Below are 25942 nucleotides of genomic sequence, written 5' to 3'. Positions count from 1 at the left end.
ATGTTTTGGTGACAGACTCTCGTGTGTATGTTGTAATTATTAGGTATATTTTGGTGACAGACTCTCTTGTGTATGTTGTAATTATTAGGTATATTTTGGTGACAGACTCTCTCGTGTATGTTGTAATTATTAGGTATATTTTGGTGACAGACTCTCTTGTATGTTGTAATTATTAGGTATATTTTGGTGACAGACTCTCGTGCATGTTATAATTATGAAGTATGTTTTAATGACAGACTCTATTGTGTATGTTGTAATTATTAGGTATATTTTGGTGACAGACTCTCTCGTGTATGTTGTAATTATTAGGTATATTTTGGTGACAGACTCTCTCGTGTATGTTGTAATTATTAGGTATGTTTTAATGACAGACTCTCTCGTGTATGTTGTAATTATTAGGTATATTTTGGTGACAGACTCTCTCGTGTATGTTGTAATTATTAGGTATGTTTTAATGACAGACTCTCTCGTGTATGTTGTAATTATTAGGTATATTTTGGTGACAGACTCGTGCATGTTATAATTATGAAGTATGTTTTAATGACAGACTCTATTGTGTATGTTGTAATTATTAGGTATATTTTGGTGACAGACTCGTGCATGTTATAATTATGAAGTATGTTTTGGTGACAGACTCTCTCGTGTATGTTGTAATTATTTAAGTTGAGATATTGGTACTTAATGCTGCTATTTTAAGGTATTTTCTCTTGTACGTACTGGTGATATTAGTTGATAGTACCATTACAGTTTTTGGGTAAATGCAGTTGGTATGAATTCTAGATATGATGAAATTTTTTATTGATCCAGGTGCCAACTTGTAATGATCTAGTGAGGATGTTTGTTACAGAATATATCCACATTAAAATACTTTATGCTTACTTCTGGTTGGTGAATATTAATTGTGAGATTAAGAGAAAAACCATAAAAATCAAATGTTATTAAAGAAAAGTGTAGTAGACTCAAAATTTGGTATTATCACTGTTTATTGTTGTTACTTCCAGTTCCTTTTTAGGTACCAGAGAATGAGGAAGAAACAGATGTGAACACATTATCAGGTAATTTGGAAATTTCATTGGTGGATTTTCTGGTAAAACAATTTTTATAACTTATGGTCCTGAAAAGTTTGATCTGAGTAACAAATCATATAACTTATGGTCCTGAAGAGTTTGGTCTGAGTAACAAATCATATAACTTATGGTCCTGAAGAGTTTGGTCTGAGTAACAGATCATATAACTTATGGTCCTGAAGAGTTTGGTCTGAGTAACAGATCATATAACTTATGGTCCTGAAAAGTTTGGTCTGAGTAACAGATCATTTTGTCTTATGTGAGTGTTTTTATTCCCCATAGCATATTCTTCTCATGACACTCAGCATCTACATTAATTCACTCTCCTGTGTGGTACGCTATATAAATAACTCATTTTAATAATGCTATAACTCTTTGTTGATTAGTTTTTGTGTAATGTGGTTATTGAAGATACTTTGAGTATCCTTTGTGTTATCTTGTTGATTTTCTTAAAATATATTTTTTTGGCATCCAACATGTGGCATGAATTCCCAGTTTACTATTTCTGACAGGGGCAGATCAACTAACTTCTATTCCACCTCTGATGTCTAACATCACTCAACAGCCAAAGAGCCAATAGGCACTCTTATTTGAGACTCTCCATGGTCTTGTTAGTAGTGAGATGGAGATGTGAATTCAGTCTGATGGCATTTCTCCATTGGGCTCTGAGGCTACACTTATGAGCAATCTTGGACATTCTGGAATGAACTTAGATTTGTTTTTTCAACACCTTTCTTTATTCTGTCATCTCCTTTTTGTTGGTATAGATTGGACATGTGATGTTGTGGGTCTTTCTCTGTGACTTTTGAGTTTGATAGCAGACATCTAGTTCTTCTTCCATCCACTGAAATTTTGGTTCATGCAAGAAGGTTTACTGCTCAGTTTCCTGAAGGGACAGCTATGTTTTGTTTGCCATGTTCGTCAGAACATGTCTTAGCCTACCACCACGTGGTGCATGTTTAGAATCAAAGAATAGTCCCAATGCTGAAAATGTAGAGTTCCAAAACAGTCTATGATCAACCTAAATGGATCACAATTTTCTAGGACTTGTCTGACCCTAACAATAATGCACAGATATTTATCATTCCTCTAACTTTTGTTGCATTCACCAAATTATCGTTAGCATCTACTATGGTTCAGTTGTCAGTTTCTGCACTTTCCCTAGTCTCTTAGCTTGTATGTTGGATAGAGATACGCTTGTTACAGGGTGTTCATCTACCAGCTTCTACCTTCCATGAGTTATGTGAGACTCCCTTTTTCGACCCTTGATTTCTGTAGTTGTTCCAGAGTCTTGATAATCTAGGGTTGATGTTGCCCATATACATTCATCCTTGTCTTTGGATTTTCAACTTTCTTCAGTTCCTACAGGGAGTTGTAGTTCCACCCTATTCGTGTGTCATGAATCCTGTCATCAGCCCCTCTTGCACTGTTAATAAAAATAGATTCTGACTATATCTACAAGATTTCTCCACTTGGTCAAAATGCCATTAGGACAGCAGTGATTATTATATGCCTTTGGGGTCTGTTTTGAGAATTTCTGGATGTGAAAAAGCTTGGATCCGTGGCTCAGCAGGTCATTGCTTTAAGATTAGCCATTCATTTCACATCTTTGCCATTATTATCCACTCAATCTATAGTGTTTCTAAAGATCCTTGGGTTTCAGAACTTCATTCCAGGACTATCAGATTTTTTTGTCAAGGGAGTAACGGAGAGAGACATCCAAGTTCTTCCAAGGTTTTATTCCTATCTCTTAGTTATGTCCAAAAGACAGGACTTTGGCATTCAGTTGTCAATAATTTTCATCTACATCGATTCCTACATCCTCTAAAGTTCATAATGGAGTTATTTCTCACTTTTCTTGTCAGGACTGTGGATGATCAAGTGCATGCTTCCATAGTGGAATCATCATACTGCTGTGTTTTGTGTACAGGGGTCAGGTGCTGTGGTTCAGGGCTCTGCTCTTTGGACACACATTGGCACCATATATGTTCCACTAAATTGTACAAGTGCTTTCTTGTCACCTCCATTTTAAGGTCTGTGCTCACACCATTACATGTATGGACTGGTTACTGTTGGTACCATCTTGTCAGTTGGAAGAATGTTAAATCCTGATTCTATCTTCAGAAGCAACTAAGGCAGGCTTTATTATCAAAACCAAGAAATCCATCTTCACTCAAATACAATAAATTGTCCCTCTGGGTGTTTTTTCAACTTGTATATCAGTTGGCTTTAGCTGATTCCTATCTGGCTCCACCCTGTGGAACAGACAGTTTAACTTATTCATGCCCCCCTTCAACTGCATGGATGGTTCTTTTTTGGGGGGTAGGCACCATATGTATTCCTCATTCAGTTGTCCATATGGGACTGAAAAATCATGAACAACGATGCTAGTCTCTGTATTTAGCAACATCTTCGTTCTCAAGTGGCATTTTGATTGGAACAATTCTCTGATAGGTGTTCCTCTGCTAGGATGATGAATCTGGTGGCAGATCAATTGTCTTGACCAAACTGTATTCTCATAACATTGTGGATGCTGCATCTCAAGGTTTTGCATTGGATGTGTTCCATTTGGGATGCTGATAATCGATGTGTTTGTCACTTGTGACTTAACTACCAGCATTTTGATCTCTGATACTTCATTCTTAGGCAGTGGCAATGGATGTTTTCAGTCAGTACTGGATGGGAATGCATCTCTATGCTTTCCAAATAATTTGTATGTTAGCTGTGATTAATTCAACTCCTTGCTGGATTCTGTTGGTAGTACCAGAATGATTAGATCAACTCTGGTTTCTGTTTTCATGGTACCTTTCCACTTCCTCTAAAGCAGCCATGATCCAGAATCATACACCCAACCATCCTAATGCTTAGAGTCATGCAGTCGTTCACAAGGCATCAGCGTTTAATTTGTAAGGTCACTATGCACCTGTCTGTCTTTTTGTTCTTCAACTGAGATTTAATAGTTGAAATGGCACACATATTGACAATGGTGTATTGCATGGAGGTGGAACCTACTTCATTTAAAAGTGACAATGAAATTGTTTTTTGACCTGGCTCTCTTTGGCAAGTGCTTTGAAACTTCCACAGCTATCTTATGTCAGGCGGCTTTATTGAATACTTTAAGATAATAGAAGAGAGAAAAATTGAGACCCTAGTTCTCTCTGTCCTTCATAAGTCATTAGCCCCACCTGGAATGTTAAAGTGTCATTACATGCTCTTTCTTGAATCAGATTGAGCCCTTAAGCCTCATGTGCCAGCTAACAGCTGTACTCTTAGAAACTGAACTTAGTTTGATTTGTCTGACATAACCAAGGTTTTACTTCCTGTTTTAAACATTTGACTTTTTTAGTGTGTGTATTATTGGTTACTCTCCTTCGTTAATTATTTTTTAAACTTTGTAGATAAGGTTTTATAATACAAATGTACTGAACCAGATGTTCCTAATTAACATTACTTGTGGCTGTTAATTATTTTCTTTTCACAAGGTTATGTGAATCAAACTACCAACAATTACTCTGAAAATTTTGAACTCCTGTTTTAACATAATTCTGAAAGCATTATTATTCTAAATTACATACTTATGAAAGCTTGTGGCAATTACCACACCTAGTCATTTTGGTAGAGAAAATGACAGTTGATTTTCTTTTTTTCTTGTGTGATGATAACTATACAAGAAGGATATGTTGTTGTTTTTTTAATTTTGCACAAAGCTACTCAAGGACTATCTGTCCCTAATTTAGCAGTGTAAAACTAGAGGGAAGGCAACTAGTCATCATCACCCACTGCCATCTCTTGGGCTATTCTTTTTACCAATGAATAGCAGGATTGACCTTTACATTATAACAACCCCACGGCTGAAAGGTGAGCATATTTGGTGTGAGGGGGATTCGAACCCATGACCTTCGGATTCAAGTGCCTTAACCATCTGGCCATAAAAGAAATTTCATTCAGAGATTGTCATAAATTAGTGTTAAGTATGATTTTAATATCTTGAGAAGGAAGTTAAAGTTAAAATATATTCCACCAGTGACGTATCTTGTATAAACACGTAACTGTATGTATGCATGGCCTTGTAAGACATGGCAGTTTGGTTCTCCAGTCATATTCACTTTAAGATTTAGCATCTATTGCTAGTTTTGGTCTTCAGTACTAATAATTCAGGTTATTCTGAACTGATTTTTCTGATATTCCACAGTCAATATTTTAAACTTAGATAAAAGTAAATAATAGCTTCGAGAACAGTTTTTAATAGTGGAGCGGAGTAAGATTTGTTTTGTATGTTACACCTTCTGGTTAACAAATCTAAAGATAGCTGAGGGTTATTACAATTAACCTTCTTGTAGACACACTACAAGTGTTTATCCTATTAGTAATAATTGTTTTTGTCCAATGTCAAGTTTCTGACACGTGCATAAGGTAGTAATTTATGAGAAACATAATGGATACTGTAAAGTATGTAAACACTAACCATCAGTGATTACAAAATGGTATCTGAAATAAGACATTAAATAATAAATATAACCCTTTTAATTATAGATGAATCATTAGCCACTGTTGTAGTCTTATGAAGATGTAATTTGTTCAAGGTGCTTTTTAACAAATACTAGTAAAATACAGAATTTGTTTCTCAGAGAGATTTGGAATAAATTTACATTGGGTAACTGTGGTAGGTCTAAATCCTACAAGGATGCAGTTATATATTTAGTTTATATGCATGTGTGAGGTCATATTATTAGTTATGTTTCACATATTTAACAATTTAATGATATCAAAACCTGAACAAGACAGAGTTAAATAAAAGCAGAAAAAGAGACAACATTTTGTATTTGTGAGTAAAAATTTTGTGTGTGTAGGTATTATTATAGTTTCAAAATATTAAAAACAAAAGACAGCCATTTTGTTTGTTTACTTTTTGTTTAACAAACAATTTTGTCTATTATTCAGAAATAAAACTCGGCTCTATGCCAAGCTGGTTACCATCTTGTCTGAAAAAAACAGATGTATCTGTCCCATTAGGTGGTACACTATTGGTACAACTCAGGCATTTATCTCCAAAGTTATTCTTCTAGACAGAGCATAATGAAACTTTCTTGTTCATCAGATAACTCCAATATCATTACTGCTGTGTTATGTTCTTTTCAACGCTTGTTGAACAGAATAAACTTTAGAGTATTGGGATAGGTTGCCTGGCAAGATGCTTGTTGTGGAATAATGCAAAATCTCTGTATAAATGAGATTGGACACGCATTAAAATACAGAATGAACGTTTAATAAAACACAGTTTGTATATAGTATTCTTGATTTTACCGAGTGAATATTATCATTTATATGGATTCTGTATGTCTCCTCTCTGATGGCTTGTCTTAGGAAGAAACACAGCACCTACCAATATCCACACCTGGTAACTCTCTTTCACACACGCGGGTGAGGTCATAACTTTGAACCTAGCCTGCCTACAACTGAAGAACACTTCTGATAAGATCCCAATTTGCAACATTACAAGAATGTTTCCCATATTCAGAACAAAGGTAAAACAGCAGCTAGGATGAGAAACTTGCTTTCTGAATCACTTATTACATCAAACTTGCACACATACAGATTAAATGAGGAATTTAAAATCAGTACTGTAATACACAACAAACATATTACATATTTCTGAACTTCAGGTTGACAATAAGTGTTAACTGTCCAGCTAAAACGTATATCTTCCGCCAAGTGTTCCACTGCATCAAACAGCACCTAGAGACATGGGGTGGTTATATATTGGTAGTTTTTTTTTGCATTACAGGTTAAACTTGAAGAAAAGTTTCAGCACACACAAGAATGGACATCATTACTGGCTAACTGAAGAACAAGGTTCTTAAGTGGTTAAAAGTTTGATGTGCAACAGTAAAACTCTAGGTTTGAAAAGAAAGATAAATTGTCCAATTGGTCAGGTCAGCCAAATATGTAAACTTAAAATATATAATCACTAAAGAAACTACTTTTAGAGGTAATCAGTGGATGACCACAGTCATCTGAAAGGGGTTCAAGGTAATAATTTCCTGCAGAACATGCAACTAATAGCAAACATGGTTAACCATCAACCACCCACTACCATCTGGCTCTCAATGTTCCACAGGAGCCACTGCAGAAATGGTGAAGGATAATCCATGTAAGCAGGCAAGCTTTCTTTAACACTGCCCTTCCTTGACTCCTTGCTATATGACCAGAATGCTGAGTTAGTGCTATGAAGCATTCTTCTCACTACAGTATTACATTTTTACTAAATCACAGTAGTAGACCAGCATAATATTATTTAAACAAATACATCATATATTTTAATCACCTTTATTAATATTTTTATGATTTACAATTTCAAAATGATACTTTCAGATTTAGCCTTGCACAACTTCAGCAATCAATATTTACATCATCAATCAGGTATGATACAGAGGTCAGTCCACAAACCAAAATCAACAGAACAACAATCTAACAAAAACAGCTAGTTTAATTACTGGGGAGGCATTATGGATACATATGGTAAGCAGGCTTCATCATCATAAAGGGGGGACAAGACATAGCAAGTGGTGTACTATAACAAGTTAGCAGTTTTGTAAGTTAGGCAGTAGTTTAAACTTTGAAGTGGGAACAGTATTTATGAAAAAGACAATTTCAGATGCTAAACAAATGCATGTGGTTACAAAATACGGAGTTCAACACTAATGCCAAAAGCTTAATGAAATGCTGAATGTGCAAAACACTGTTACTAAATTAAAAACTTTTCAAACAAATATTCTACACTGAAGATAAGTAAACATACCAGGTTCATGCAGAGAGCAGCTATGTCAGAACACTGAAAACATACGTTGAAGAAATTACACTCTCAGTGGTTTTAACAGATGACCAAAGCAGTACAAAGAAATTTCCACAGTAATATTTCTTTACAGAGAGAGATTATATTTATCATATTTCAATACATGTTCTAAAAATATCAGTGTCACAAAACAAGGCATACAAAATATTATTGGAAGCTACAAGTTTGAATTCTGAAAAACTATTTGTTACCATTTTGATCAAGCTATGTTAATTCATAATAGGTCCTATTTAGTTTAAGAAACGTGTTATTAATGATTGCAAATATAATACATTTTGAAAAAGTTTCTGTGATGTGTAACAACAAACAGAAATCCTTTTGTCTTAATAAAGTTTTGGTTTCTCACCAGAACTTTACAACAGTTTGGTAATATAAAGGAGTTTTGTTTAGGTGATCAAAGTATAATGAATATTGTTTAACTGAAACAAAGATAACATTATACGCAGTCTATTCATTCTGTAAGAACTTCAAACACAAACTAGCACACTTGATAAAAAATATTTGTGAAGTTTTCAGTTCTTGTTAAAACCATTACAGTATAGATTCTATTCAATACTAGTCACACTGAGCACAGCTTCTCATATGATATTAAAAGTTATGAGCACTGGTAGTAATTAACATTTCACATTAGCTATTGGTATGTACAACATACTAGTGTACATGTTGTTGGTTTTTACAATTTCTCTAGTGAATATATTACTTTAGCAACTCAATAATAGATTATAATTTTATCCACTTACAGATTTCTTACTGTTCATTACATATCTATATTAAAAAATCAATTAACATTCATCCAGTGTCTTCTTCAGTGTGAATGTTTTGTTTCTTTCAGAGTTGTATATTACAAATGTACAGGTTTTTCAACTTTTCTAAAAGGTTTAATGAAAAATTACTTTTCCTTCAAATGAACATGAAGCTGTGATTGACACGAACAGTCCTGGCAAACCACTGTCCTTCACAACTGATGTGTAATGCTAATCACAATAAATAAACATTCAGCCCCAAAACACAGATGGTAAAAGTAATTTTCATGTATTACTTCACTGTAATAACCTTCCTAGTTATGTTGCTTATAATCATGGCTTAGGAGATAATATTTATTACTACGTAACTGAATCCTACAAGCTATGCTGTTTTTTAACAACAGTTACAACAATTTATATCCAATAATGTACACATATATTATTTATACACATGTTAGTGGTTACAGAATTTACCTGATAATGTATATATTCTTTAACCACATGTTGTTAGAGCTACAGAAAGCATTTCTAGATTCACTCCAGTGTAATGTTAGTACTTTATAACATATCATATTTACACAGTACTTTTACAGTGATGTAACTGCTACATGTATGTGGAAATTTTAATATTTGTCAAGGTGCTATCTTAGAGGTTAATTTAAAAACCAAAAAACTCCTTTTTGTAATAAGTTCTCACCTGTACAAATAAGGTCAGCTAACACAAATACTTAACTTTATGGTGAATAATATTCTAAAAACAAGAATTAATAAAATTATGATTAATATAACAACTAGTATGCTACAAAAATGTTAAAAATATCTTTAGCAGCCCAAAAAATACTTTAGTATACAAGGACACTCCGACATTTCTTGTACACCCTACCGTGTAATGATTGTCGGGGATAGAGGTGCACCGTGTTAGCTTGACACAGACATATAAAACCCATCTAATGGCAAGTATAAACTGTTCTAACAAACCCACAGCTTATAACTAAGATCTTGACTATTTGAAACTATATCTTTTCTGTTTAACAGCCGAGATGTGTGTCTGAAGTTTAGGAAACTAGTTATAATAAACAGATATTATCAATACAATGTAGCATACAGGTTACTTGGTTAGTATTGTTCAGACTGTTATGTAAAAATATCTGTTATTTTCACTATTATTACTACCTATCAAGTAAAAACTAAAAATTCACAAATTAAATATTAAAAGCTACAAATATTCAAGAAAGTCAACATAATTTATGGAATAAAGAAATACAAACTCCATGGTATTTTCTATCATATCTGAAAATACTGTACTTTTGATATTATCAGTTCATTTGGAAACCAAAACTGGATATACATTGTAATTTTGACGTCTGAGAAGACTCTGTTAACAGTTTCTGGATGTTAAAAATGCACATGTGCATCTTACCACATGAAATGTCAAAATGCAAGATTTTTAAAAAGCTGTAGTTATTCCAAATATGTATCATTCTCACGAATAAACAAATTAGAGCTTCACAACTCAGGACTAAATATAAGAATATTTTGTCTCCATTTATTTCTATCATCATGATTAAATGGTTTAATAAATGTTTAACAATCAGTGGCTCTACTTAGAACACTCAGCAACTGTGAAGAAAATTGAAATTCTATTACGGAATTACAAGACCATTATATACACAACGTTCTTGAGGTGTGGAAAATAACTTACTATGAATTATTAACAGCTCACGTAGTAATTGTTAATATTCAAAAAACAGTTCTGAATAACACACAAAGTAGTTGTAAGAAACATTCAGAGTTTGTATTTTATATAGAGGAAGCAAATATTATGGACCATCGACACTTTAAACAGTTTTGTAACTAACTATAAACCTAACATATTATAGAATGTTATAACTACTTGTATAAATCAGTTGATAAGACCAAATAACCAATTTTCTTACTCATCATTCGTTGAAAGCATGTGCTATGACTGACAGATGTCCTGCAATTCTTTGAAGTAAATACTCAATTTTGCCTTATTATATAAAGGAAATTATATGAAACCATGGTTATGAAGCTCAAATTACATGTATTCTTTACAATAATAATCACAGATAACACAAACCATCTGATACTATCTGAACCAAGACAAAAATAATGAAACAACATACTGTTTGGAAATTCTTCAGTTTTCTACAGAAAGCAATCTAAACATTGCAAGGACTTTGGACTGAACGTCTTAACCTACCAGCCAGCCAGCTGTTCCTGACAGTTTGGCCTGAAGTGTCTGATGAGTTACATTTTCCACATTTTTTAGGAATCCCTCCCAACCACTGGAGGTTTATTCTCTATAATCCCATACCCACACTTGAGTCTAGAAAATCACTAGGTCCATTACAATCTGGGTTTAAAGTGGTACCTTACTTATTTTCTGACTGGGGCTGTTGTATTGGTTTTCTGGTTTTCTCACCTTTCCTCCACAAGACTATTTCCTGAAATAAAAGAGAATATATCATTACCTCTGTACAGCATGGCTCAAATAGTTATAGAAGCACCAGCTTCACTAAATTATCCACCTAAAAAACCAAAAGTAAAAAGAAAAACTCATTCTTACAAGCTATTATCATTTAAAGTAAGTTTAGATTTAAAATACATATCTGTTATGTGAAGCATCATCACCTTACAGACCAAGCATGCACAGACTGTATGTTATTTTAGTTCTTTAGAGACCAAACATGTATAGACTATGTTATTTTATAGTCCATTACAGACCAAACGTACACAAAGAGGACATTATTTTTGCAACAACAAATATACCTTTCTTACCTACTTTTATGACTGTGTAAAAACATATTCAGTTTTTTTTATCACAAAGCTTAAAAAGAAATATAACAAGTAAACATTCTGTTTACAACTTTTACCTCAATTCTATTTGATTGTTAAATGTTTATTAAACATTACTAAAATAAATTTAACCAAATTCCAAGGATGTCAGATATGTAACTCTTGGCTTTTCGGAACCAAAACAATTTCTTAACTAGTTTATGAGCCATTTTGGTTACTCATTCCAAATATTTTGCTGTTCTTGGGAAACAGATAACTGATTGTTTCATAACCAAACACCATGATCTGGATAATTCTGTATATTTTTAATGTAATTTATGAATGTTGTTTGGTCCTAGTGTATTTATGTCTATCAACAATTAGTTTTTACAACTGTAAATCTTGGTAGTTATATGTAGGGGCTATTTTGTCGGCCAAGGAAGATTTTTATTAATTATTTTATTGTTCTAAATTGATTAAATATGTGGAGTTGTGTCAAAACATGAGCTCCATAGATCCACATAGCATGAGATGAACATTCTTCAGAAATTGTAACAAAATAGATTTAACTTCATTGAGAAAAAAATTATCCAGAAATGAACTGAATCAGTTTCATAAAATGTAGGTCAGAAGTAACACTAAGAAATCAACTGAATCAGTTTCATAGAATGTAGGTTAGAAGTAACACTTAGAAATCAACTGAATCAGTTTCATAGAATGTAGGTTAGAAGTAACACTTAGAAATCAACTGAATCGGTTTCATAAAATGTAGGTTAGAAGTAACACTTAGAAATGAACTGAATCAGTTTTATAGAATGTAGGTTAGAAGTAACACCTAAAAATCAACTGAATCAGTTTCATAGAATGTAGGTTAGAAGTAACACTTTGAAATCAACTGAATCAGTTTTATAGAATGTAGGTTAGAAGTAACACTTAGAAATCAACTGAATCGGTTTCATAGAATGTAGGTTAGAAGTAACACTTAAAAATCAACTGAATCAGTTTCATAAAATGTAGGTTAGAAGTAATACTTTGAAATGAACTGAATCAGTTTCATAAAATGTAGGTTAGAAGTAACACTTAGAAATGAACTGAATCGGTTTCATAAAATGTTGGTTAGAAGTAACACATAGAAATGAACTGAATCGGTTTCATAAAATGTAGGTTAGAAGTAACACTTAGAAATGAAATGAATCGGTTTCATAAAATGTAAGTTAGAAGTAACACTTTGAAGTCAACTGAATCGGTTTCATAGAATGTAGGTTAGAAGTAACACTTAGAAATGAACTGAATCAGTTTCATGAAATGTAGGTTAGAAGTAACACTTTGAAATCAACTGAATCAGTTTCACAGAATGTAGGTTAGAAGTAACACTTAGAAATCAATTGAATCAGTTTCATAGAATGTAGGTTAGAAGTAACACTTAGAAATCAACTGAATCGGTTTCATAAAATGTAGGTTAGAAGTAACACTTACAAATGAACTGAATCAGTTTCATAGAATGTAGGTTAGAAGTAACACTTAGAAATCAACTGAATCAGTTTCATAGAATGTAGGTTAGAAGTAACACTTTGAAATCAACTGAATCAGTTTTATAGAATGTAGGTTAGAAGTAACACTTAAAAATCAACTGAATCAGTTTCATAGAATGTAGGTTAGAAGTAACACTTTGAAATCAACTGAATCAGTTTCATAGAATGTAGGTTAGAAGTAACACTTAGAAATCAACTGAATCAGTTTTATAGAATGTAGGTTAGAAGTAACACTTAAAATCAACTGAATCAGTTTTATAGAATGTAGGTTAGAAGTAACACTTAAAATCAACTGAATCAGTTTCATAAAATGTAGGTTAGAAGTAACACTTAGAAATCAACTGAACCAGTTTTATAGAATGTAGGTCAGAAGAAACTTTATTTGTCCAAGAAATAGTATTCTCAAAAATTATTTGATAGCATTAGTTATATTTTCATAGAAAATGTATAAATTTCTATGTATAAGTTAATTAGCTTTTGGCAACTGTAGTGACATTTAAATACTATCTCAAATCATCGTCATCCTGCAGAAAAGAAATAGACTGATTCATAATTCACAAAATATTGCTAAAGCATTGTGAAATTTAGATATGATACTCTGCAATGCACTGTTTGTCTACACATGCTCATTAGTGGAAGGATGAATGTCAAAGTTTATACTTGCAGAGGACACTGAGCTGATTTTGATGTAAAGCAAAAACAGAAGTAACACTGTTCAAACACCTACTACTTTTGCTAGCAATCACTCTTAGAAATGAACAGTTAACTCTTTGACTCTGGGACTGTGTGTGCTGAACCAACTACATAACCACCAAAGTAGCTATACTATAACTTTAACTCTATGTAGGATTGGTCAGTTTGACCTACTTTGTAACCAATTAGAAAATAAATCTAAACTACTCTTTTTTTCTTTCAGGAATGTTTGCAATTTGTAACAAGAAACCAGATATGTTTATTCTAAATAGCTTAAATCTCATAAAAGTATACATCTATTTAAACTTACTAACTTTTTGTTTTATTGATCTTTGAACTCTAACTAATAATCCTATCACACAAGTTGTAAATCATGTGGCTTATGTGCAGTTCATATTACTGTACTGTATACCATAAAACTGGCCTTTTTAAAGTACAAATGTCTTACTTTTCTTAGTCTTAGTACTACTACATCAGTATTGTGTAAAATCTAGTCACATCACATATAATACATATGTATATATTATTATTATTACTATTTACAAATCAATTCTTAAATTTGTTATTTTTCTTAAAACATAAAATAAATAAAAACTAAATAGAAAACAATGACTTCTACTATTTATGATGATATGAACTTCTCTACTTCTCCATTGTACTTGCAAAGCCTGATGGAATTTTGCACATTGAGGATGTAAAAATATAATTTTTGCAGGTTTTATATACTGTATTTTGTGGCTTATAAGATGCACCCAAATTTTGGAAGGTAATATTCAGAAAAAAGTTTGAGATAGTGGGTATAAATTCATGTAGGCCCTTGATCCACTGACTCCATTTTTCACTCATAAAAGCTTTGAAGGGCTTATTAATCAATACATCTAGTGGTTGCAGTTGGGATGTCAAACCTCCTGAAATGAGAACTTTTTTTTTCACCTCAGTTTTATGAACCTTAAACAGAGCTGGTTTTCTATCCCAAACTTTTACAAGTCAAAGATTGACCCAATTTCATCCATCCTGCTGGAAGTTTGTGCTTTGGCAGTTTTTTGTTTAGAAATCAGAAGTAGTGAGTGTTTTTCCTATCAGAACAGCATGACAGAACTACTGTATAGAGACCTTTGCACTCTAAGACATCTTACTAGTTATGGTTTTGTACCATGTCCATGGTCTTATTTCAAGGGACATCAAAAGGGACCTTACCAATATTTCCAATTTGACTTAGCTCATAATTTGATTCCTGGTATTAATAACAAACTTATGACATGCTGAGATCTTACTTTCATATATGTTGTTTCAAGAACACCAGCTAGCAGTTGCTAAAATCTTTCATTAGTTTTTGTCAACACAGAATTACAAAACTTCCTTTCATTCATCACCCAATCTTCTAGTTCTGGTTACTTTCTCATGAAGATTATGTTTGGTTTTCTGAGTGATCTTCAATTTCACCTCTTATTTATGCCAGGCTCTTACTGTTTTCTCAACATGTGGTGGCCCAAAACTCTCTTTGCAGCTCTGTTACAACATATTCTGGTGAAATCAACTAGGTGTAATTTATAAAGAATAGTGTAATTATGTCTCTTACTAACATTTATTGTGTTAGAAGCGTTATCACCAATCAAATTCAAAAGCTGACTTCAGTATAATAGAAATAGTCTTATACCATTGCTTACCAATTAACAGAGAAAATTAAAACAAATCGATCTCAGTATCAAGCCAATCAAAATAGGTTTAGGCTAGATGTAGCAAAAACACTGACTTTCAATGTACAGGATACACAGTAATTTTAGTATTTGTTTTTTAAAGTGTATCTTATAAGCTGCAAAATACAGTACTTTTTTCAAATAAAAAATTAAAAGTTACTACACTGATACTTCAAAATTATATTGAGATTCTTAAATAAGCTGTATTTGGATCTAAAAAAGTCTTATTTCTCTTCTCCTTTAGCTCTGTAAATACTTTAGGAAAACTAACAAAAGGAGAGCATTTAATTGTTCATAAACACGTACTTAAGAGAATTAGGCACAGGTAAACAAGTTTATAGACATGTACTTAAGAGAATTAGGCACAGGTAAACAAGTTTATAGACATGCATTTAAAAGAATTAGGCACAGGTAAACAAGTTTATAGACATGTACTTAAAAGAATTAGGCACAGATAAACAAGTTTATAGACATGTACTTAAAAGAATTAGGCACAGGTAAACAAGTTTATAGACATGTACTTAAAAGAATTAGGCACAGGTAAACAAGTTTATAGACATGTATTTAAAAGAATTAGGCACAGGTAAACAAGTTTATAGACATGTATTTAAAAGAATTAGGCACAGGTAAACAAGTTTATAGACATGTATTTAAAAGAATTAGGCACAGGTAAACAAGTTTATAGACATGTACTTAAAAGAATTAGGCACAGATAAACAAGTTTTTAAAAGGTGGACACAGCCTTTGTGATAGGTTCTACAAATATAATGATATATTAACAAATAGAAAATATATGACATTTTATACTCCAGCTAGTCTATATTAGAACTTTCAGTTTCAAATCTGTTAAAATCTCTAGACTCTACATTTTATAATGTCTACATACATTAGAACTTTAAGTTTCAAATCTGTTAAAATCTCTAGACTCTACATTTTATAATGTTTACATATATTAGAACTTTGAGTTTTAAATCTGTTAAAATCTCTAGACTCTATATTTCATAATGTTTACATATATTAGAACTTTGAGTTTCAAATCTGTTAAAATCTCTAGACTCTACATTTTATAATGTTTACATATATTAGAACTTTGAGTTTCAAATCTGTTAAAATCTCTAGACTCTACATTTCATAATGTCTACATATATTAGAACTTTGAGTTTCAAATCTGTTAAAATCTCTAGACTTTACATTTCATAATGTCTACAACAAAATCTGGACAAAAGCAAAAGATGATGTGCTACATGAAACACACAAAATCAGTGTTTAGCCATAACTTACAACATTAAAATTTAAATTGCAAATCACAATTTAATTACAAATTTATAGACATATATTCAGAGAACAGTAGTCCAATAAAATGTTGACCCCTACTTGTATGGGAAGGGTTAAAAAATCAAGAATGATTAATCAAACATTTCCTTCAGGGTGAAATTGTAGCAGTTAAAGAAACCTCTGGTGACAAAGAGACTGATCATTAACATATGTTCTCCCTTTGTAAATCATTCTCAACTAAATCTTCAGATTATATATAGATTGATTTGTAATTTTACAACACTGAAACATTGTTTCAATGCTGCAAAAATTACAAAATCTATATTTTATGTCTGTGAAGGTCTCCCCACTAACAACCATTTTTTATACATTTTCTTAACTGTATTTAAACATAACATTTCTGTAGTAAGTTTAAGTAATTTATAAATACAATTATTGAAAACAGATTGTAAACTAAGAACTTTCAGTTCAGAAATACTAAAAGTGAATATGTGGCACATGAGAAAACACAAGTATCTCATGTTATAGATCAAATTCTCATCAGAGTTACCTGCACACACTTTCACTTATTAATGTATAATGAAATGCAATCTATTTTTGGCTATCTAAAGATTTTTCAAAGTACTTGTGTTAAGTCTCCTCACATGGTTTTTTTCTTTTCCTTAAATTTAAGAAGTAAAACAACAAAAAATCATTTCAACTTGAACAGCTGTTTTAAAATGTGATCAGTATAAATATTCAGAGCAAATTTGAAAGCTGCTACAAACTTTACAGAATGCCCTCTGATATGAGATTATGTACTGGATATCATTTTACACTGCATTGCTAATTTCAATGTCAAAGAGAGTAAATACTAGATAATACAGTACACAAGGACACAGTAAGTATGCATTTCAGAGGATTTAGAGGTTGTGCAAATGAATTATGAAAGCTGTACAGTAGAACTATTTTCATTCTTTAAATGAATGTAACTTGTATTCTTACTTTTAACAATCTCATCCACATGAATTGTTTCAATTCACAGACATATCTTGAGTACAAATGTTGTTCTAATATATTTTGATTTGTTTTGTGTACATTTTACTAAATGTATTCCACACTAGTGAACAAATGTAGTGAACTCAGCATTATATTCACAGTTCCTTCTCCAGTGTGGGATGGGTCCACCACTATTGGTCCATCCTTTAAAATGTATGGGGAAACAAACATGCAATAAAAAATTTAAAAGCAGGGTAATTGTAATTAATGAAATAGTGACTGTCATATAAATCTGACGTATAATTATGACATTCAGAAGAGACACAATTAAAAAGTTAGGATTCAGAAATTACAATCACCTGGCTATTGGAATACCTATATTACAAAACCCTTGGGTTTCTTAAAATATGTATCTTCAAGTGTTTTATAAAACAACAAACCTGTTGTTTGAAATATCTCCTTTCCTCTTCATCCACCAGGACAAGATTAAGATAATATCGAACAGAGAACTTCTTGTTAATATCCTTCATGGTAGGAGTTAAGTCATATCCAGCCAAAAAGAGTCGTATTGGAATAGACTCACCTGAAGAAACAAAGCAACAAATCGGTACCTACTTTGTTCTGGTTAATAATTCATAACAGGAGTTTAGTATAACATATCAAATCCTCTACATGAACAGTATGAAATATTAATGATAATTTGGACTTCTCTATAATTCCAAAATACTTCATGTTACATTTCTCTAGCTTGCATTATAACTATTTACAAAATGCTGTCCAGTTGTGAATTTTTCATACAAGTAGTTTTATATATTCACACAAGGACTAGCTGGACTATCTCTTTATAATATGAATTATATTGGTTAAACTACATTCTGGTGCCCTTGTTTGTTCACAATATGAATTATGTTGGTTAAACTACATTCTAATGGTCTTGTAATCTCATAATGTGTGAAATGTCGAACTGATGTATTATATACAAGTTCACAGCAGATATAAGTTTAAATATTTGTACACAAAAGACATTTGGTCAAGATAAATCCTTAAAATCAGCAACAAACTTTAAAATATAATTTACCAAACTATGAGTGTATTAATATTATGAACCAACGAAAATTGACCACACACCCTGCCGTACTCTTGAAACCTTTGCGAGATCAGATGTATGAAATGGCATGCACTAATGATTCTATAACCTTGTCACTAGAGGAAGGTCAAAGAACACATCCATTTTATAGATTCTCAAAACCAAATTTAATATTTTGTCATCACTGTATGTCAGTAAAATTGGTACCTTAGCATAATTTATAAGAAAATATTACAAAATGCTAAACAAGCTATTTTTATGCCATGTGACATGTCTTCATACAATGTCTCTAGTGATTAACAAATAAAAAAATCCAAATTTCAAGCACTTACATAAGAACCTCCCAACTGAATGTAACCACAGTTACAAAACATAATAACTTCCCACCTGAACATAACCATAGTTACATAAGAACCTCCCACCTGAATGTAACCACAGTTACAAAACATAACTTCCCACCTGAACATAACCACAGTTACATAAGAACCTCCCACTGAACATAACCAGGTTACATAAGAACCTCCCACCTGAACATAACCATGGTTACATAAGAACCTCCCACCTGAACATAATCATGGTTACATAAGAACCTCCCACCTAAACATAACCATGGTTACATAACATAAGAACCTCCCACTGAACATAACCATGGTTACATAACATAAGAACCTCCCACTGAACACAACCATGGTTACATAAGAACCTCCCACTGAACACAACCATGGTTACATAAGAACCTCCCACCTGAACATAACCATGGTTACATAAGAACCTCCCACCTGAACATAACCATAGTTACATAAGAACCTCCCACCTGAACATAACCAGTTACATAAGAACCTCCCACTGAACACAACCATGGTTACATAAGAACCTCCCACCTGAACATAACCATAGTTACATAAGAACCTCCCACCTGAACATAACCATAGTTATATATCCTCAGAAAAATGTTGGGTTTCTTAATCTTCTTACTCCAATTAATGTACAAAATGACCAAACAAGTTTCTCTACAATGACTGAGAACATAAAATGAAACTCAAAATAACACAAACCAGTTTCAAGTTCATATGGTTAACATTTCTTTAGATTTTCAGTACTGTTTCACATCAATATGACATTTTCAATGAGTTTGTACAGATATTCCTGAGTGATTGAATACTTCAAAAGTTCATCTGTGCCTGGCTTGAGAACTTTCATTTACTGGTTTAACTCAGCTAATAAGGTTTCAATCAGATTAACATCAGGTGATTGACCATAACATAACATCAATTCTCTTATTTCTAAGATATCTTTTAAGTACTCCACAACTGTATTGAAACTTTTTTTCTCAACCCAAACAAGCTGTTATTACATATATATTTCTCTATAAGTGGGTTTTCTCATCATCACTGATTAGCCTACAGAATGATCAAACAATTATCAAACTTCCCAGGTAAAATTAAAAACTTATATTTTCCAGAAACACCTGAAAACAAAATCTTAAATGATTTTTTTCAAAGAATTTTCTCACAAAACCATCAACATAATTTCACAAAACAGAAAATTAAAAAATAATCTTACAAAAAGAGACATTAATTCAACTAAAAACCTAAAACAAGACAAAAGCATAAAAATTCTAAAAGCAGGTAAAGGAAAAGCTATAGTAAAAATGAACATGAATGAATACATCCAAAAAATGAAGAACATCCTATCAGACACAAACAAATTTAAACCAATACACACAAATCCAACAAAGACACGTGAAATGCAACTAAACAAAATACTACTAAAAATGAAAAAAGCCAACACAATTTCACAAACAATTTATTCATACCTACGTAAAACCGACTCACGCACACCACAAATATACGACATCCCCAAACCTCATAACTCAGATTGTCCATTACGACCAATAATGTCCACAAATGAATCGTTTAATTTCCATCTTGGTAAATACATAGCATGGGCATTCTCCAAATATGTAACATCAGCCAGCTCATTCATCAAAGACTCTATTAATTTCAAGTCTAATCTGAATCAACTTAATCATAAAGCCTTAATGGCCAGTTTCGATGTTATATCCCTCTTTACAGAAGTTCCAACCACTGAAGCCTGCAAGATAGTTTTAGAACTCTATATCCGAGACCCTAACCCAACTACAGAAATTCCCATTAACCAATTAGCAACCCTCATAGAATTCACCACGATGAAGACAAACTTCATGTTCAACAACCAGAACTATGTACAAACAAATGGCCTAAGCATGGGCAACCCAGTATCACCAGTTTTAGCCAATATTTTTTATGCCACAAGTTGAAACAAAAGCAATTAACACAGCATTACATCCACCACTATACTGGTACAGATATGTAGGCGATCTGATTGTGGGATTCAAACCTACAGAACACACTTAATATTTCAATCACATTAACTCTATACATCCCAAAATTAACTTCACATGTGAACAGGAAGAAAGAAATCAAATATCATTTCTTAATCTCAAAATTACAAGAACCAACACACAGTTTAAAACAGAAATCCACCAAAAAATCACCCATACTGGACTATACATTCCTTAGGACTCACCACATGAAACAAAACAAAAACTCAACATACTAAGAAACCAAATAAACACAGCCATAAAACTATGCTCACCAAATAAAATTAACGATGAATTAGACAAATAAAACAATACTTCATCAACATCAATAAGTTTCCTCCACAAACCGTAAAAAACATTATATGCACACACCTAGACAGAAAGCAAAATCAACTAACAAAATAAATGTCTCACGAATCAAAAGATCACGAAACAAATTTTACATAAATATTTTGCAGGCTAACTGTAATAAGAAGATCTAATAAACTACATCAGGTGCATAACACGTTTTATGAGAAAATGTAACTAAAATAATGAAAAGTTCAGATATTAAGAAAATCAGTGTTAAAATTAGAATTTTAGATCACATTTGAACAGATCTCACTGTGTGTGTTCCAGAAACATATTTTTCTGTCATCTAATAAACATATTAACAACATCTTCAAGGGGGCCACTTTTTTGTCCCCCTTCTGTAGTTAACAAATCTACAAGGGTAGCCCCACCTACCATTCCATTCTTTGAAACCTCTTATCTACTCACACATACTTCTCTGAAGTACATGTTTATAACCAAAAGAAAGAATTAATTCCAAACTATGTAAGTATGACAGTGATTTAACTGGCTTGAAAAAAACACTTGTAATTTTACAGGAAGTGCTGAAGTCTGTGAGCAATATTTGTTGCTTAGTTTTTTATAAGCGTCATGTATTGCTTAGTTAGGAATTACAGTTTTATCTGTAGAGTAACTTGTTGATTTTTGTTGGGGTTTTCTAAATGTAATCTACAAAAAAGAATTTGTCTCCACTCCCCATTTGAAAGAATAAACAAAATTTATGACACACAAGTATAAATAAACTTTGTAACATCATAAGTACTAAACAATAATTGTTTTTATAATAAATATATGTTCATAACCAATAGCACACTTTGTACACTCACACCATTCAATTCCAGTCACTTGAAAGGATAACTAACATCCAAATATTCATTGGATCAGCCTGAACCCTGTACATAGTTATACCGTAAACATTTTTATTACTTCAGACAGTTCTCACTGTACTGTTAAATTATCTCCTACTGTGTTCTGGGTAATTACGCCATACAAGTGTTGTTATATGATGCCACATGAACATCCAAATGACAGGAGCAGTGATTCAATGCTTAATGTTTCACAGGTCTCTACATCAGCCACTAACAGTAAAATAAAATAGATGTGACAAGATTAGATCCTAGAAGAACCACTTTGGAACTGAAGAATCACTTTGGAACTTTGTAGCCAATACTAAAAAAATAGAATAGAGGAGTACTACTCAATTTATTTCATATTTTTTCTTTCTTTAAAATTTATGGTGGTTACATGGTTAATGAAACAGACCAAACCTGTACAGTTACAGTAGAGAAAATAACAGATAAAATATAATTGCTTTCTGAAAAGACAATGATTTATTCATTTCACTAGTTTCAGGGATTACACAAATATAACTTACGACATTTTCAAATGAAAAATTTACTTTTAATATCAGCCACAGAGCTTTTGGTTGTCCTAAAGGTAAGGCATGATATGACATCTTATCATGTTTGTAGATGATAAATTCCAGAGTATCAATTTGTGAATATCACACAGTATGTTGAATGCAGCTTTGGTTGAAATTAAATGCTTGTGATGTCCAAATACAAAGTCTGTAGTTTGTTTACAAATTAGAAACTCAAATAACAATAATGAAAGCTAGAATATAAAAACTGTCCATTAAATAAGACATAAAGTTCTTCTAAAAACAAACATACAATAGCTATCTGGAGGTCACATATTTTATAATTTTCTCATGAGGAAGTATTTTTAATATTAAAATCAAAATTATTTACATGTTAGACAGTCAACATTTAAAAGAATGAATTCAAGAACAAATATTTAAAGAAAAAATCTTTAAAATTACAAAATCAGATATTTTCTGTATGAGAGCCTTGTAATATTTGCTGGTAATATGAAAAATTTTGTAAAAGTATGCATATATTATAAAATTATAGTACAACTGTTCTTATGGTTCTTTTGTGGTTACAAGCTGGGTGAATTGTACCCAGCCTGCAGTCTGAGTTAGCCTTTAATGATGAACTTTTTAAACCTCCTCCTGCACAAGTCACTGAGTTACATTCATTATTTAATTAAACAACTTTTCTATAAATGTATGTCAAACAAATAACATTATAATGCATGTTATAACTCAAAGTTTCTAAAAAAAACAGTTACAAAAATCCTTTTTTAATTTGTTGTCATGATCATGAAAATCCCCAACTTTGCCAGTTGCTTTCTTGAATCAGGTGCATCGTTCATGTAGATATATGTCAAGACAATAATTACATTTACTTACCGATTGACACATACAGAGATGCCAACCATTACGATTTGAGCGTAATCATTACGATTTTGGTGTATACATTACGACTATACGCTCTTACAAACAAATATTATGACTTGTTGCAACTCCCAAATTATTATATATCACATAGGCCTATACTATAAAGTGATAAATTGTTCCCCCAGAGCTTGAAAGGGGTGAAAAAAAAATTTCTAGTGAGATACAAATAAATTTTGATAATAAATAAAAGACATAGTCCAAATGGCTACTTGCAATAATCATGTTTGTGATTGAAATAATAAAAAATATTTGTATTTCCGAAAGCTACCAATAGTTTGAGTGCAGTGCTTCTCCATACTGGGTATGTGGGGGAATACATAGTTACGTCATCAGTGCTTGTCAGCCAATCAGTGCTCACATAGATGGGTATTTCTCATTTTCTAAGCAGCATAGAAACACCAATGCAATTGTCCACAAGATGGAAAAAAAGAGGCCTCATTCACCAGATTGTCTTGTTTCTGGCAAAACTAAAAGGACTAAAACTGTGAATCAAAAATTTATGAAAGAGTATAGTGCAAAATATCCGGTCATTGCATCAAAAGTCAGTGACAGTCATGCATTTTGTACAGTTTGTCACATCAATTTTTCTGTGGTACATGGCAGAATAAACGATTGTTCCAGACATATAAAATCGGCATCTCACCAATAAAAGGCTGAGGCGAAGACAAAAATGATGCAAATAATGACATTTATGAGTAAGAATTCAGAATATGAAAAAGAATTTTTTTAAATTTATTTATTAAATACACAAAACACTGTCATAAATGAGCAATCTATAGCAGTAATAAATAATAATAGTTATAATAATAAACAACTTGGAGACATTGGTCAGACCTAGTAGCCGCAAATGATAAAGGACTCTGTCTACAATCATTATGCTCAGTCATTTGAAATAGTTGGCATCTCTGCACATATGTTTCAAATCACCTTGCAGGTCATGTATCATTTTGATAGGATTAATGTGAAAACCCCTTTATACTTAAAGCAGTCAACATCCTGACTCCATGTATTCATGGATAAATGTTTAACAAATATACTTAATTAAAATTCTGAATTTTTAGCTATAAATGTCTTGTAACATTCACTAAAGTTTGAAACATTTCACAAAGATACACAAAACATGTTAATGTTGCAAATAGGTAAGGAAACTGGTGGTCACATCTTCGGAGTAATACATCGAGTCAGTACCAAGAGAGATAATAAATATGATCTATACAATATGAACTACACACAGTGATATTTTCTACTTTTATATAATCTTTCATAAAATTATTTATATAAAATTCACATTATTTTAATATTAATTATTTACTGTACTGAATACATCAGGAAAGTGGAAAAAGAAGAGATATTAAACTTTTAAAACAGACAACTGTGTATGTGACATATTTACAACTTAAAATTCCAAAACTCGTATCAATTGACACACTAACAGTTACCCTGTTAGCCAACTTGCATTCACTTTTCAATACATATTTTATTTTTATTGCAAAAGTTGTTTTAATTACTATAACTAAAAACAAGTACACATTCCTAGGAGCTAATAACCACAAATTAACTTAAAGTCTGTCAGTGTCAGAGAAAATATCCACGACTATATAGACCTAGTAACAAGTATAGCAAAAGGTGTCACAAAAACTTTTCTTACAAACTGATTCAGATCTGAAAATATGTACTCACAAAACATTTGAAAAATTAGGTATAATATTTGAGTCCAGCAAACTTGTAAAATAAGGCAAGATTGGCTTGCTGTGTATCTGGCCTTCAGCTGATGTTAAGTTATGACTTATTCCACTCATATGAAATAACACTACTGATGTTATTGAAGTATAAGAACTGAAATGCACCTTTAGTGAGAACATTACAAATCTTTTAAGACACCAATTCAAATTATGATCAATAAACTCTAACATCCTAAGTTCAAAAGCTGCATCATTATTACATTATAGCTATATAAAACAATTTCTGTCTTTAGGTTTTATTTATATTTCTTTATTACTACCTGATTAAAAAAAATGTATTCTCAAATATCAAACTCACCTCTTACAGGAGCTCCATCCATAATTTCATACTTAGCGATAGTTTCATTTTCATTAAAAGTGTTGGGCCCTGAACCAGTGGTTTCACGTTTGATAATAGCAATCTCCATGTGTTTTATTTTGATACGAACCAGAAGAAAGTATATCTTCCCCACAATAACATCCTTCAGGTGATACCTTATTAA

The 25942-nt window shown here is 32.0% G+C and overlaps 1 protein-coding gene and 1 long non-coding RNA gene across 2 annotated transcripts in view; one reads left to right on the top strand and one right to left on the bottom strand.

The window, feature by feature from the left end:
* The first annotated feature begins 243 nt into the window (after window positions 1-243).
* LOC143241623 (uncharacterized) lies at window positions 244-6358 on the top strand. Its single transcript, XR_013022229.1, has 2 exons — window positions 244-1055; window positions 6009-6358. It is a non-coding gene; the product is annotated as an uncharacterized LOC143241623 (long non-coding RNA).
* Window positions 6359-7378: 1020 nt separating this feature from the next.
* The window catches only part of LOC143241622 (vacuolar protein sorting-associated protein 26B-like), a gene marked incomplete at its 5' end in the record, with an annotated part of 52126 nt that continues 33562 nt past the window's right edge, over window positions 7379-25942 (bottom strand). The window contains 3 exon segments of the mRNA XM_076484799.1: window positions 7379-11131; window positions 18078-18220; window positions 25759-25934. Of these exon segments, the coding sequence (XP_076340914.1) occupies window positions 11060-11131; window positions 18078-18220; window positions 25759-25934 (391 nt within the window).

Source organism: Tachypleus tridentatus, unplaced genomic scaffold (genome assembly GCF_004210375.1).
Source record: "Tachypleus tridentatus isolate NWPU-2018 unplaced genomic scaffold, ASM421037v1 Hic_cluster_1, whole genome shotgun sequence".
NCBI classification, from domain to species: Eukaryota; Metazoa; Arthropoda; class Merostomata; order Xiphosura; family Limulidae; genus Tachypleus; species Tachypleus tridentatus.
The sequence above is the reverse complement of the archived record's forward strand: the minus strand, read 5'-3'. Positions and strand labels throughout refer to the sequence as shown.